This window comes from Chroicocephalus ridibundus, chromosome 14 (genome assembly GCF_963924245.1).
Source record: "Chroicocephalus ridibundus chromosome 14, bChrRid1.1, whole genome shotgun sequence".
Lineage (NCBI taxonomy): Eukaryota > Metazoa > Chordata > Aves > Charadriiformes > Laridae > Chroicocephalus > Chroicocephalus ridibundus.
In genome coordinates, this window is record NC_086297.1 from 13148191 (window position 1) to 13162894 (window position 14704).

A 14704-nucleotide genomic window follows, 5' to 3' on the forward strand; every position below is an offset into this window, starting at 1 on the left:
CGGCACAGCCTCTCGCAGCACCAGGGCACTGTGCACCAGTGACACTGGGAACTTCTCCTGGGAGAGGGTCCTTCCCCACTTATTTCAGGCTTTAGCCTGAGAAAAGGCATTGGAAGAGGAGGAGCCCAGCCCAGCCGGGGGTGGTTAGCACAGCTGCTCCCCCTAACCCAAGGGGCTTTCTCTCCAGCTTCTGAAAATACCCATCAAGTCTGCTGCCATGACCTCTGTGTCCCGCTTTATCCAGAGGAAACATTCTCATTGGCTTCATTTTACCGCTTTAGATGAACTGTGAGCTGTGTGAATGGCTCGTGCCAGGCTGACACCTCTGTCTTCTCATAGCTGTTTTCCGTCGCCTCTCCTTTTCCCAGCTCTTGCAGCTGCGGACCGAATCACAGAATCATAGCATTGCCCAGGTTGGAAGGGACCTTTCAGATCGTCGAGGCCAACCATCGACCCAACACTGACAAAAACCATCACTAAACCCTATCTCTAAGCACCACGTCTGCCCACCTTTAAAATCCCTCCAGGGATGGTGACTCCACCACTGCCCTGGGCAGCCTGTTCCAGTGCTTGAAACCCTTTCAGTGCCAAAATGTTTCCTCATATCCATCCTAAACCTCCCCTGCCGCAATTTGAGGCCGTTTCCTCTTGTCCCATGGCCTGTTCCTTGGGAGAAGAGACCGACCCCCCCCGGCTACCCCCTCCTTTCAGGGAGCTGCAGAGAGCGAGAAGGTCTCCCCTCAGCCTCCTCTTCTCCAGGCTGAACATAACCAGCTCCCTCAGCTGCTCCTCACCAGACTTGTACCCCAGACCCCTCACCAGCTCTGTCGCCCTTCTCTGGACACACTCCAGCCCCTCAGACCATACCAACATGTTTTACAGCTTCTCGTGAGCGCAGTGACACCCTGCCCCAGCGCTCCTGCTTTCTGTGCGCACACACACACGGAGCCGGCCTCCACGGGAAAGCCGTGCCTCTGCTGCCAGAGATCTGACAGAAAAGATGACTGAAACTCTTTCGCGTATACAAAGGTTTTCTTAGGCAACAAAAAGAGGTATGGCCCTTGGATTACTACCCATTCCTGTTCTCCCGTGTGGGTGGCAATGAAGCCACAACGCGTAATCCAAGGGGTCTTGATCATAGGATCATAGGATTGTCTGGGTTGGAAGGGACCTTTAAGATCATCAAGTCCAACCATCAACCTAACACTGCCAAAACCATCACTAAACCATGTCCCTCAGCATCCCATCTAGCCATCTTTTAAGTACCTCCAGGGGTGGTGACTCAAACACTTCCCTGGCAGCCTGTTCCAATGCTTGATAACCCATCAAAGGAGAATTCGGGGCCTTGGGAAAGTTGGTAAGGGAATCTGGGAGGCAGGTTGTTTTTTCCTCTCCTCCCAGTTGCAGGCAATGACATTGGAAGGAACAGGTGGGACCAGCCTATTAATACGTGGCTCCGTGGCTGGTGTCACCAACACCATTTTGGGTTTTATGGTAATGGGATGGCATACACGGCACCAGGCTTGCTGGTGTCAGATGGGGTTCACCACTCATGGAATCCAAGACTCATAGAATGCGTTGGGTTGGAAGGGACCTCTCAAGGGCATCTAGTCCAACCCCCCTGCAATCAGCAGGGACATCTTCAACTGGATCACGTTGCTGAGAGCCTCATCCAGCCTGGCCTTGAATGTCTCCAGGGATGGGGCCTCCCCCACCTCTCGGGGCAACCTGGGCCAGGGTCTCCCCACCCACCTCCAAGGGGGAAGAGGGTCTTTGCTCAGGAGGTAGCGGGGCTCATTGACAGAGCTTTAAACAAGGCTTGAAGGGAGAGGGGGACAATATCGGGCTGTCCCTGTGGGATGAGATGCCAAGGTTGGAGGGACGGGGTGCCAGCGAGGGCCTGTTGCTCTGAGATGCGCTGGTGATGCTGCCTCACACTTGAAGTCTTGGAGAGATGAGCCGGGGGCTCCTGAGGTCACAGGAGCCAGGAGGGAAACACCGGTGCAATACCCCAAAGGAATCAAGGGGTGTTCCTGGAAGAAGGTGGTATTTGAAAAGTCATGGCATCAGGTGAAGTCCCCGGGGACTGGAAAAAGGGAAACATTGCACCCATTTTTAAAAAGGGTTTAAAGGAGGGTACAGACCTGTCGGCGTCACCTCTGTGGCTGGGAAGGTCATGGGGCAGATCCTCCTAAAAGCCACGCTAAGGCCCATGGAGGGCAAGGAGGTGATTTGAGACATGGCTTCACCCTGTGCTTTTTCCACATCAGACTCCAATGGAGGAGGACACGACACTTTTTCTCCTAAAATCACAGACCGAATGGGTAGGAATGAATCCCTGTGGGTGGATTTACTCTTAGTTGCATCCAGGATATTTTCAGTTACTTTCTGTCACGCCGTGAAAGAGCAGTGGAAAGAGAAAAACCAAAGGGAAAAAAAAAATACTCCTGCTAGACCATGTGACATGCAAAGTGATAATTTAATTTCTACCCAGGCTTCCATCAGGAAGTAGAAGGTTAATCATGTACTATTTATAACATATAGGGAAAACTGATAACTCTGGCAATGGATGCCGTGGGGTGGGCTGAGCCCAGCCTAGATGGGACCCAGCAGCCGCGTGGTGCTGGGAAAGGTCTTGCGCATCGCCATGCACTTCTCCTGGTCGATGAACAGGGAGTTGGCTTTGACGGCCAGGTCGTGCTGCAGGATCGCTTTGGTGCGAACCAGCATTTGCAAGGTGTCCTGGCTGTCTCTCAGCTGCTGCTGAAGAGTCTGCACCGTCTCTTCGATGTCACGGACCTCGTTGACAAGGCTGGAAAACAGCAAGGAGCCCTCATTAGAAGTCACATCACGCGGGTGGTTTCTAGCATGGCGCTGCTGATGGGCCCCTGGGGCATGGGTTTTCCCCCTTCAGTGCGCTCAGACTCACTCGGACCCCCTCTGTTTGTGGCAGATCCATTGGGAAGCTGAGGGCAGAGCTCCTCGGGGTCTCGGCGAGGAGGCACGGTGAACGTCTGCTCGAAGGCTTCGGCAACGCGCAGCCGCGTCTGCCAGAGCAGGTGGTGCCACCAAGCAGAGGGACGAGCAGCTGTGGTTTCCCGTTCCTGTTTGGTTTTGTGGCTTTCTTGGCTCCCCCTCCTGGATTTCCCCGGGCAAGGGTCCTCCCCACACCCACGGGTGCACACGCAGCGAAAGAGGACAGCTGGGAGAGGATAAAAGCGAAGGTGAAACAAGTGGAGGATGGAACAAAGGATGGCGTGAGAGATGCTGAACCGGCTCTGGGGCTGGGTTTAAATTGCTTTGAAAAGGCTTCCCAGGGAGCCTCACCCAGCGGGCTGCCAGGAGGAGGTGTGAAGTTCAGGGTGCCTGATCCTCCACAGCCCCTCGGGGTGCAATGCCAAAGAGCTCCCTCTGTCCTTGACAGGATTTCCAGTGTCCCCAGGGGAGGTGAGCACAGCCCTCACTGCTTCTCCGTGTGGTGCACAGAATCCCAGGCTGGCGGGGCTTGGCAGGGACCTCTGGAGATCACCCAGTCCAACCCCCTGCCAGAGCAGGGTCACCCACAGCAGGTGGCACAGGAACGCCTCCAGGCGGGTTTGGGATGTCTCCAGAGACGGAGACTCCACCACCTCTCGGGGCAGCCTGGGCCAGGGCTCTGCCACCCTCACAGCAAAGAAGTTCCTCCTCCTGTTTAGGTGGAACTCCCTATGCTCAAGTTTGTGCCCGTTACCCCTTGTCCTGTCCCCGGGCACCACTGAAAAGAGCCTGGCCCCATCCTCCTGACACCCCCCCTTTCAGTATTGATAAGCGTTGATAAGGTCCCCCCTCAGGCGTCTTTCTTCCAGCCTGAAGAGACCCAAATCCCTCAGCCTTTCTTCACAAGAGAGGTGTTCCAGTCCCCTCATCCTCTTGGTAGCCCTTTGCTGTCCCCTCTCCAGCAGTTCCCTGTCCTTCTGGAACCGGGGAGCCCAGCACTGGACACAGCACCTTGCACCGCAGCTGCACCCTTGCGGTTACCCCAAAGGAAGGACCTAAGAGCTCTCAGCATGAGCCTGTTGGAGAGTAAAGGGCTTGTCCTTCAAACCTGAGCCCATCCAGCCGCCGGGAAGCAGGCAGGAGAGAAGACGGGGTTGACGCAAGTAGGAAAAATCCGGCCCCTCATGGGGTGGCATCAGGCCCCCCCCGGCCGTGGGGTACAGCCTCCGTTGTGGGCGCAGAGCTCTCCCAGCACCCAAAGGCTGGGATACCCGCTCATTGCTTTTGATTATGTCGGTGCACTTCTGGAAGGACTCTTTAGGAAAAAGAACCAACCCCCCATGATTAATTTTGTCATCCAGCGATGCTCCCGAGTGCTACCACCCGTGAGCCCTCGAGGTCCCCGCTGGCCCCGCGCTCCTGCCTTACCGCAGCTGGGCAGTGTCCCGGCACAGCTCCATGTTTGGCCTCCGAGTGCGCTCGTCCAGCCGGGTCTGAGCCACCTTTAATGGAGGCCCCTGGTCCCTAATGGCCTTTTGGATGGCTTCTATATTCCTCTCCATCTGGAATATTTCCTGCAGTGTCTGGCGTAAGAAAGAAACACATGCATAAATTTAAAAAATATATTCTCCAGCGGCAACGGGATTTCCCTTTTCTGCCATCCATCTGCAGAAAAAAAACAAGTTCAATTAGCAGACCCCGGGCTCAGACTGCTCTCGCTCTGCCATAGATGGAGGCACAGATCCAGCAGCCATTTCTCTGCGGGGAAAAGCCTCTCTTTGCTCTTGCTGTCACATCAGAGGAGGTTTTGGAGCAGTGATGGATCTACTGAATTACCCGCTCCCCAAAATTACTGCTTGCAGGAACTGATCGTCCATCACTAGCAACTAACAGAGGGCAGGTTTTTGGTGGATGCTCGCTGAAGGATGTGGCACCAGCCCGCGATGCTGCAAGCCCAGTTTCTGCTCGGTTAATCTGTGCCGAGCACTTTTCAGGAAGCTTTCCATGAGAGCCAGTGGTGCGAGCCTGCTGCCCATGGCTGATCTCCACTTCATCTGCTTGGCGGAGCAAACACACCGATACCTGTGCAGCAACCACAGAGCGCTGAGACCGAAAACACGTCCTTGGAGGAGCAGCAAAGCTGCAAACCCCACAGCAGACACCCCAGCAGAGTCCCAGTAAAGCCCTTCTGCAGGGCAGCCAGCGCCTCTGAAGTAACTAGCGCTGATGCAAGTAGTGCTGGCATTTTCTGCTGGAAATCCCTGTGCTAGCAGGCTGTCAGCTGGGATGAGCAACGGGCAGTATCCCTTGGGATGAAATTACACTGCCAACTCATCCTGCTCCAAGAAGAAAGTCCCCAAGAAAGCTGGGCAGGGGCTGTTTGCAAGGGCATGTAGCGAGAGGACGAGGAGCAATGGTTTAAACTAGAGCAGGGCAGGTTTAGATGAGACATTAGGCAGAAGTTCTTTGCACTGAGGGTGGTGAGACACTGGCCCAGGTTGCCCAGAGAGGTGGGGGAGGCCCCACCCCTGGAGACATTCAAGGCCAGGCTGGATGAGGCTCTGAGCAACCTGATCCAGTTGAAGATGTCCCTGCTGACTGCAGGGGGGTTGGACTAGATGGCCTTGAGAGGTCCCTTCACACCCAACACATCCTATGACTCTATGATTCTAAATGATGCTATAACCAGGTTCTTGTGGTGACCGTTCCTCTGCTGGGGCCAGGTCTGCGTGGAGGGTCGCGCTTTGGAGGTGTCACCGGGAAGTGACAGTGTCACACCAAAAGGGAGGGGTTCAGGCTACCTTAGCCAGGTGGGTCTGAATCTTTCTCTTGGCATCGGCCGTCTCGGCGATGCGGTTGGTGAAGGCGACGTTCACGGCGTTGAACTGCTTCCACATCTGGCTGTCCGTCACTGCCAGCAGGTTCTCGATGTTGTCCCGCAGCTTGGCGGAGGCCGCCCGCTGGCTCTGGGAGCGGAGGATGTTGTTGTTGGTGAACTTGGCCCAGGACTGCGGCACCGAGATCCTGGCGGGGAAAAGGAGAGGCCCCCGGTAAGCTGGATGTGGGCAGGCATGGACCCTGCCAGGGAGCAGCGTGGATTCACTATAGCTTAAATCTACACTTTTAATTGGACTGTATGTCATAGTTTAACCCCAGCCAGCAGCCAGGACCACGCGTGCGCTGGTGCAGTTCTCCCCCTTCCCCCCAGAAGGGAGAAGAGGGAGAAAAGGAGGGGAAAGGGAAAGGGAAAAACTCGTGGGTGGAGATAAGGACAGTTTAATAGAACAATAACAGAAACGAACAATAATAATAATAGTAATAATAATAATAATAATGACAGAAGTCACTCTCACCACCCAGTGAACTGGCACCTTCCCGAGCCCCGACCGCATATTCCCACCCCGCACCAACCCCCATTTATATCCTGAGCATGGCATCTATGGTACGGAATATTCCGTTGGCCTTTCCCTTGTTCTGCCTATGCTCCTCCTCACTTCTATGGCAAGCTGAAAAGAGTCCTTGAAAAGTATAAACATCGCCTAGCATCATCTAAGAGACATCTTTGAAAATATGCATAAACTTAGTGAGCTGTTTCAGCAGAGGTGCTCCGCTGAATTAATTGGCAGGCTGATCTCTCAACCCCTGGTAGAATGTTTAATGAGGTGGGACTGGCTTTCACCCTCTGGATGTTTGGCATCCAACTGTCAGCAGAGGGTTGTGCTCCCTTTCCGGGGAGCGGAGAGAAATGACCGCTCTGAGGGAGGTGTCTCCAGACCGGATGGATCTGGGTTGGGGACAAGCAGCTCCCTGCCAGGGAGAGGCACCGCGTATCCCGGGGACAGCTTGCTGCTGGGGACCGACAGCGTGCACTCACGTGGCATCGACCTGCTCCACCCCTCGGTAGTAACTGATGCCCTGGGAGGTGTTCATCAGGTGGTGGCACCTGTCGTCGATCCGGTGGGCCACCTGCTTGTTGGCCAGATCCTTCTCCAGGTTGTGCTGGGACGCCCGGTTGGACCTTCAACATGCAAACAGCAGCCATCGGTGGGGACGTACGGGTGGAATGGCTTCCTCCCCGTTCCACTCCCCACAGCAGCTCCCGGCCCCCCGCGCAGCTCTGTCCTCCCACGAGCATCACCGCCCGCATGCCATGGAGCCTCCATGGGCTTTATGCCTGCGGGGTGTGGGGAGAGACAGGCTTCTTCTGGGGGTTCACATCTGCTGGGGTTCTGCTGTGACCACAAATGCACATCAGCCCTACGACATGAGAGAAGGAGCTCCTCCTTACGTGATCTGGGCTTTGGCCTTGTCCAGGAACTGCTGCATCTTCTCCCGGCACGACCTGATGACATCGACTTCCTGGGCAAAGGCAAAAGAGGACCCCACCAGCGTCCATACTCACTCGTCCTGGTCACACTCCTCCCCTTGGACCTCTCCAGCCCTGCACACAGCAAGAACTTGCCTGCTTGTCTTCCTGCCCAAAGCAAACAGGCAGGAAAACTCGCAGCTGAGCCTGCGCCCAGCGCCCTGGAGGGGACAGAAGGGTGCTGTGGCTGCAGCCACGGCCTTTGCGTTCCCTTTCAGGGTGGGTCAATAAGGATTTTTTCACCTTGACCTCAGTGTCAAGCGGTGGTTAGTCCCACTGCACGGACAGGGACACATCCTGGTGTGGACAGGCAGAGCGGTTCCCTGGACCACTACACACCTCCGTCCCCAGATCAGCACCTGCCCTTTTTGCTCCCAAAATGTTTTCCTCCCCAGGAGGAATCCCATCCGTACGGGACAAGAGGAGATGGACTTGACTTCGGTGTAAATGCCCAGGCTGAATTTCTGAGACACATTCAGCTCCACCGGAGGAAGTGTGTTGCTCTCAGCTCACTTGACTTCAGCACAAACCCATTGCCTTTGTGAAGCTCCGGCTGCTGGAGGCAGGTGATCAGTGCTCCAAATCCCATAACTTTGAAATCCGGTAAAAATACCTTCAACGCATGATCTGAGTTGCCCAACTTACTGTTAAGAGCTGTTCCTCCACGTTGTCGTGGACCAGGTCGATGCCCATCCTCTTCTCCCGGTGAAGTAAGCACTCCTGAGCGACCTGTTGGGGACACGCCATCACCGCTGGCTGCAGGGGCAGGGCTCTCTACGGGGACCGTCCCCATCTCCAATAATGTGAGAAAAGAAATTCTAGGTGGGCACGGAGATGACAAGAGAGGTAAAAAAGTGGCCCGGGGCAGCTGGTTTAGCTGACAAGGAGCAGGCGAGCTGCAACATCAGCATTAAACCATCATGAGGGAGCAGATGTGTCCCTGGTGCAGCCACAGCTGAAACGGGGGACCTGTGTCAGCCTTGACGCCCACCTCGCCAGAGCCTCGTGGTAAGACACGGGCTTTTGTCTCCCAAACCGGGATTTTGGATGTACCGCGTCTAAAAATATTGAGTTAAGCAAACGCTGCTCTGATGTGCTCAGCCTGTGCTGATAGGGGATCCAGCAGATGGCAAGGGGGGTTTGGTTACTACTAACTTAACTAATGGCCTCTTAATAAAAGCTTTCTAGACGTTCCGGAGCTGCAGTGAAACTTAATGAGACGTTTGAAGGGCTGCAGATGTTTCAGCAGTAGGCTACAGCTTGCAGCGCGCCGGGACGGGTGCTTACCTGGAGAGGGGCGTCCGCCTCGGCCAAGGCTCTCTCCAGCCTGGTCTTCACCTCTGTGAGCGCGTTGGTCTCCCCGATCACCTCATCTAGCTCGTGGCAGAGCTCCGATTTCCAAAACACGATGTCATTGGCGCGCACTCCCAGGTTTTTGGTGCTTTCTGCTTGCGTTTTCTTGGTCTGCTGGTATTTGTGGTCAATGATGCGGGAGGTATCGGCTCTCAGGCGCTCCGCGTTCTTCTGGGAGGTCTCCGACTCCCTGTAATTGGTCACGTTGGACTTGTACCAGTCTTCAGGTGTGTAGCGGGTGAAGACGGTCGTTCTGGTGGAAACAGATGGAAGCTTCTCGCCGGCGGTTATCCCCTGGGAACTCTTGGAAAAGGCAGCCAAAGTTGGTTTGCTGGCAGCCGTTTTGTAGTAGGTGCTGGGCATCCAGGAGAGGCTGTAGCTCTGAGGCAAGGGGCGGTAAGGAAATCGGTTCTTATAGCTTGACGCCATGGTGTGGATGGCAGGGAGAAACCTGGTGGGTATGGCTCGGGGATGGGCGAACTTTGCTGGTAAGGGAGAGCCGACAGACTCCATGCTCCACCGCTGCTATTCGTGTGTCCCGTCCGTGTCCTGCACAGAGGAGGAGAGAGAGGACAACCTCAGCAACCTCCTGCACTTGCCTTACTTCTTACAGCAACACCCGCAACTGCAAACACAAACAGCGACGCACAGAGCGCCCTCACAGCGCCTGAACAGGCCTAAACCCCTTGACAACAAATCCCTCCTGACAGCATCCCAAACATTTGTATATAAAAGCGTTTGACTTGGTTGTTAGTATCTAGCATCAGGTCTTGGAATGCGGAGAAAAACAAATCACGGCCGTAAGGAGAATGACAGATACCGTGCCTTCCTTTTCCTTAAATCTGTCAATCCAGTCAAACTGGAGTTGCTCCTTCTCTGCTGTTCCTTTGTTTCTTTTGGCTGGCGTATCTGCTGATCTTCTGATACTCCAGAGGTCATTTTCTCTGTAAAAGTTCCATTCCCAGCCCCGAGAGCTGCGTCCCTTTTGGACACACATCTGCTACCGGCCCAGCGCCATTTGTGGGTGGGTGAGGGACTCCATCCTCACCCCCTCTATCTTCCCTTGCCTTAAATGCTGGAGTGAGGAGCCTGCAGGTGAGCTGAGCTTTGCAGGACTATATCCAAATTTGACCCCCCCACACCCCTATTTCAGCCTCAAAAGAGGGGCCGCCTCTTGCCTTGCAAAGGAGGAAAGGTGTCGATGGCTCACCTGGTGTAAGATCAGTGTGCGTGGGAAGGAGATGGCCCACAGTCTTTTCAGAGCGCTTGGGAAACACCAGCCTTGCAGTAGCCCTAGGAGGAATGGCCACACATGAAGATTTTGCTACCAAGAATTGCATATTGTCCTCTCCAGCTTGAGGCTGTCAATCGATGGTTATCAGCAAGATAAGGCAGGGGGCCACCAAACACACCTCATCTGAGGACAAACACTCCGGAGGGGTACGTGGTGCTCGGTACGAAGCTCTTGTGAGGTTACAAGTGTCACCCACGGGCAGGAATAAGTCCCTCAATACGGCTGTTGTAGCCAGCCTGACGTGTCCTTCCCCTAACACCGTCCCGTCCCCACTGCTCCCAGCCTGGCTCGGAGCCCCAGGGGAAGATGAGGACACGGGTGTGCTACAGCAAGATCCCTGATGGGAGTGGCTGTGGCACAGGCAGCGGGAAACTCACACCCTCAAATTTAGCAGAAAAAGAAGCTTTTGCAAACACGACCCTCCGAGGCAGTTTGGCAGAACCGAGGACGAAATGTCTGCGTCCAGGTCCAACAGAAACCACCGTGTGTGCCGCTTCCCACAAACCGCTCCCTTCAGCCCTTTTGTCCCGGCTAGGGATAAATGACGGCGCTTTCCCTAGCTCCGTGCCGCTTTATACCTGAGAAACGGCCTTGGGAGGGTGGGAGGCAGCTTCCCTGGCTCCCATCCCCACAAATAAACTCTGCCCTTTCAGACACTGACAGACACACGTTTAGGAAAGGGAGGGAAAACCCCTTGGGAACGGCCCAGGGCTACTTTTCCCTGCATTTCCAGCTGAAATAAATGCCCCTGCATCCCCCTTGGGATAAGCCATCCCAGGGCGACACTTTGTGCCACCCCTGAACACGGACACACGACAGGAGCCCCGACCACCTCATCCGGGTACATTTAGAGGACAGAAGAGATATGGAGGGGGATTAGGAGAATGACCTGTTTTTTTCCCTCCCAGTTCAGGGACATACTCACCCTGCAGAGGCTTGGGGGTGTGCGGGGGGGGCTGCTACTCAGTGCTGTGCTGTCAGGTTGGGTGGCAGCACTGCCAGACACTGCAGCATCCCCAGTGCCCTCTGTGTCACAGAACCAGGGCAGCGTTGCCGCTGGCGCAGGGTGCTCAGTAACCGGGTTCTACGCGGGCAACTCCCTGCAGCTGCTGTGGCAACGCGATGCAGCCGCTGGGCAACGCATTGCTGTGGATGGGCAAGCCGGGGCCAGCCCTGGGCAAGAAAATACCCTCACATGGCATCCTAGATCCTGCCCTGGACAACCTACTGCCCTCCATGGGCAGGTTTTGCAGCCCCTGGGCAACCAAGTGCAGCTTTTGGGCAACTGTTGAGTGCCTTAGTCATATCATTTAGTTTTAGGTAGTCCTGCAAGGAGCAGGGAGATGGACTCGATGATCCTCATGGGTCTCCTCGACTTGAGACGTTCTATGATCCTATGAACTCACGGGCCCCAGTGGTCAACCCAGTGCCACCCCTGGGCAAGTCAGTGCAGACTGCGTGCATCCTAGTGCCTTTGCTGGGCAACTTGATCCCTTGCCTGGACAACCCCCAGCACCATCAATGGGCAACCCAAATCTAGCTTGCTGACTGATGTTGATAGCATTCGGCATGCTACGTTGCAAAATCGAGCGGCTGTTGATTTTTTGCTGTTAGCTCAGGGTCATGGATGTGAAGGTTTTGAAGGTATGTGTTGTATGAACCTTTCCGACCACTCATCATCCATTCATAAGCAGTTACGGGAGCTGAAGGATAACATGTCCAAATTAAAAGTGGTCAAAAACGGTTTCGATGATTGGTTAAGCTCATGGGGTATAACGGGATGGTTATCAGATTTACTAAAGCAAGGGCTCATGCTATTGTTGGTTATATTATTATTGATTATGGCAGCCTCGTGTGTTCTCCGCAAAGTGACTGACATGATAGAAAATGCCATGCATAAGGTCTGGCTGGCTCAAGAAGAAAAAGGGGGTATTGTAGGAATGTATCTGAGAGAAAACGGCCATGTGAGCCAGCCTCCCTACTGTGAGGGATTAGATTAAGAGCAAAACAGGCGGTAGAAGATGGCATTAGTACATGGGAAAAACGGGAACTGAGAAGGTAGAAAACATGTTGTGCTAATGACTAAGCAATTTACTATGCGAATTCTTGTAACCAATCTGATGTGTGAACGAACTGCATGCACAGCGCCTGGACAGTGTAACTCGCTGATCAGAAATAAGCGAGTCGCGTGTACGGCTACAACACAGGGTATAAAAGATGATGATCGGTGCTTAATAAACGGCTTCTGTTGATTCACATTGGATCGTCTGGAGTCCAGTTATTTCTCCTCAACAGGGTGCGGGAGGAGAAGCCATGCTCTCTGCTAAGACACTAGGGGAACCCACTAGCAGGGTTTGACCAGCCACATTTTAACCAAAAGAGGCAGAAAATGCCAGCGATGACACTGTGAGCACCCGGAGATCTGCGGAAAGGTCTGAAAGTCCATTCAGTCCCTGGCCAGATGAGAGAGAGCTTCACCTGGAGCCAGAAGGTCATGGTCTGGAGTCTAGGACACCCTGGCTGCATCCTTAGGGTGGTGGTCAAGGTGCTCGGGGACCCTTAGTGCACCTTTGGGGTTGCGGTCTGTATGTCCAGGGACCACAGCTGTCTACTCCGGGTGGGGGTCTGGGTGCCAGAGGACCCTGCCTGTGTCCCCAGGGTGGTGCTACGGGGATCTGACCCCCACACCAGTATCTCCCTACATTCCTCCTCCTCAGCAGCAGCCTCACCAGCTTGCCCACCGCCTGCCAGGACATGAAGGTGTTCACCTTTTCCTGGAGCTTCTCATGGCACTGGAGAAGCTGCCCCACCTTCACTCCGGTGTCCCTGCTGGAGACGGGGCGTGCTGCCTGCGCCTCTGCCTCCTCCTGCCCCATGTGCTGTATCGCCCTCAGCTTGTGTTTCTGCAGGAATGGGAGAAGGGATGGGCTCTGAACTGGGATGGATGCAGCCAAGGAGCCCAGGTGCCATGGAGGCTTGATGGCCCCAGCCAGTCCGGGGAGGCGCCACATCCAGCTCCTTCAGCTTGTGCTCTGTTTCCTGCAGTCCCAGGTCCTCAGCTCCATCAGCTCCTGCTGATGGATAAATCCTGCTGATTTATCTCCTGCAGCATGGGCCTGGCCAGCAGGGGCACGGGCAGGCTTAGCCTCCACAGGGCCACTCAGGGGATGTCCCTTGTCCCTCAAGCCCTAATGCTCCAAGCCCCTTTGGCTCCCCTGCAACCCCCTCGGGTCCTTCTACCCCAGCTGCAGGAGGATCTGGGCGCTGACACCCACCTTCTCATCAGTTCCAGCCACCCCCACCTTTCCAAGGGCTTCGTCCAGTTACCTGGTCTGGGAAGGGTGGTGCTGGCAGAGTCCGGGAGCAGCCCCCCGTATTGTCCAAGCAGTGTGGACCCCTGAAGAGGGAGTGTGTCTCTGGAAGCACCTAGGGGATGGGCAAGAGCCTCTACCCCTGAGATGCTGCTCTCATTCGCTTTGATCAGCGAGTTCTGCTGACCCCACTCCTTCCCTCCCCAAGGAACAAAAACTCTGCCATTTTGGGGTCGCTATGCCCAAGAGCCTCCAACCGTCACATTGCCCACCACTCCTCGCCTGCTGACAAATGACTGGTCCAGCAGGGCACCTTCCCCAGTTGGCTCCCTCAGCAGCAGTGTCAGGAAGGTCTCTTCCACACACTCCAGGAACCCCCTAGACTGGTTCCTCTCTGCTGCTGTTTCCAGCAGCCATCTGACAAGTTGAAGGCCCCCAAGATCAAGGACTAGCCATTGTGAGACTTCTCCCACCCACTTCTAGGCTGTTTCATCTGCCTTGTCATCCTGCTTGGCTGGCCTGGCACAGACTCCCCCCAGGGTATCTGCCTTGTTGGCCTTCCCCGATTCTTACCAATAAACCCCCAACCATCATTAAACTCCAGACAATCCAAACCCTCCCTAACATACAGCGCTACCCCAACGCCTCTCCCTCCTTGCCTGTCCCTCCTCCTGAACAGCCTGTAACCTTCAACAGCCACACTCCAGCCATGGGATTCATCCTGCCAAGTTTCAATAATGGCAACTAGGTTTAGCATTCTGGCAGCACAGTGGCTTCCAGCCTCTCCTGTTTGGTGCCCGTGCTGCAGGTGTTGGTGGAGCGGCACTTCAGCTGGGCTGTCGGCCATGTCACCTTCTTCGAGGAACGCCCCTAGGTTCCTTTGGGGTATTGGCACTGGTGTTTCCCTCTTGGCTCCTGGGACCTCGGCAGCCCCTGCCTCATCTCTCTATGACTGCAAGTGTGCGGCAGCGTCACCAAAGCGTCTCAGAGCAACAGGCTGCGGGCCCTCGCTGGCACCCTGCTCCTCCAACCTTGGCGTGTCGTCCCACAGCTTGTCACGGGCAAGCCTGATACTGTCCCCCTCTCCCTTCAGGCCTAGTTTAAAGCTCTGTCAATCGGCCCCGCCAGCTCGTGAGCAAAGACCCTCTTCCCCCTTTGACAAAGGTGAACCCCATCTGACGCCAGGAAGCCTGGTGCCGTGCCGGCCATCCCACCATCGAAATGTTGCCATAGGGGACCCTCTGTTGCCCTCAGAAAGGAATCGCCTACGACTTTAACCCCTCTTTTCTTCCACGAGGTGGCCATGATACGTGGGGCAGGCCTTTCTGCCTCTGCCAGCACCTCCTCAGCCTGGCCGCGGCAGGATACAGGATCCCCTCCACACTGGGCATTTTCTAGCGGCCA

General features: G+C 55.3%; 1 protein-coding gene across 1 annotated transcript; it reads right to left on the minus strand.

The window, feature by feature from the left end:
* Positions 1-2610: 2610 nt before the first annotated feature.
* Positions 2611-9208, minus strand: LOC134523474 (tektin-3-like; the record flags this gene model as incomplete). Its single annotated transcript, XM_063352428.1, has 7 exons — positions 8630-9208; positions 7988-8071; positions 7265-7335; positions 6851-6994; positions 5778-6000; positions 4405-4559; positions 2611-2812 (listed from the first exon to the last, which is right to left on the minus strand). Coding segments are annotated over exons 1-7 (1458 nt in total), but the record flags the coding sequence as incomplete, so codon positions are not given.
* Between the last annotated feature and the right edge of the window lie 5496 nt (positions 9209-14704).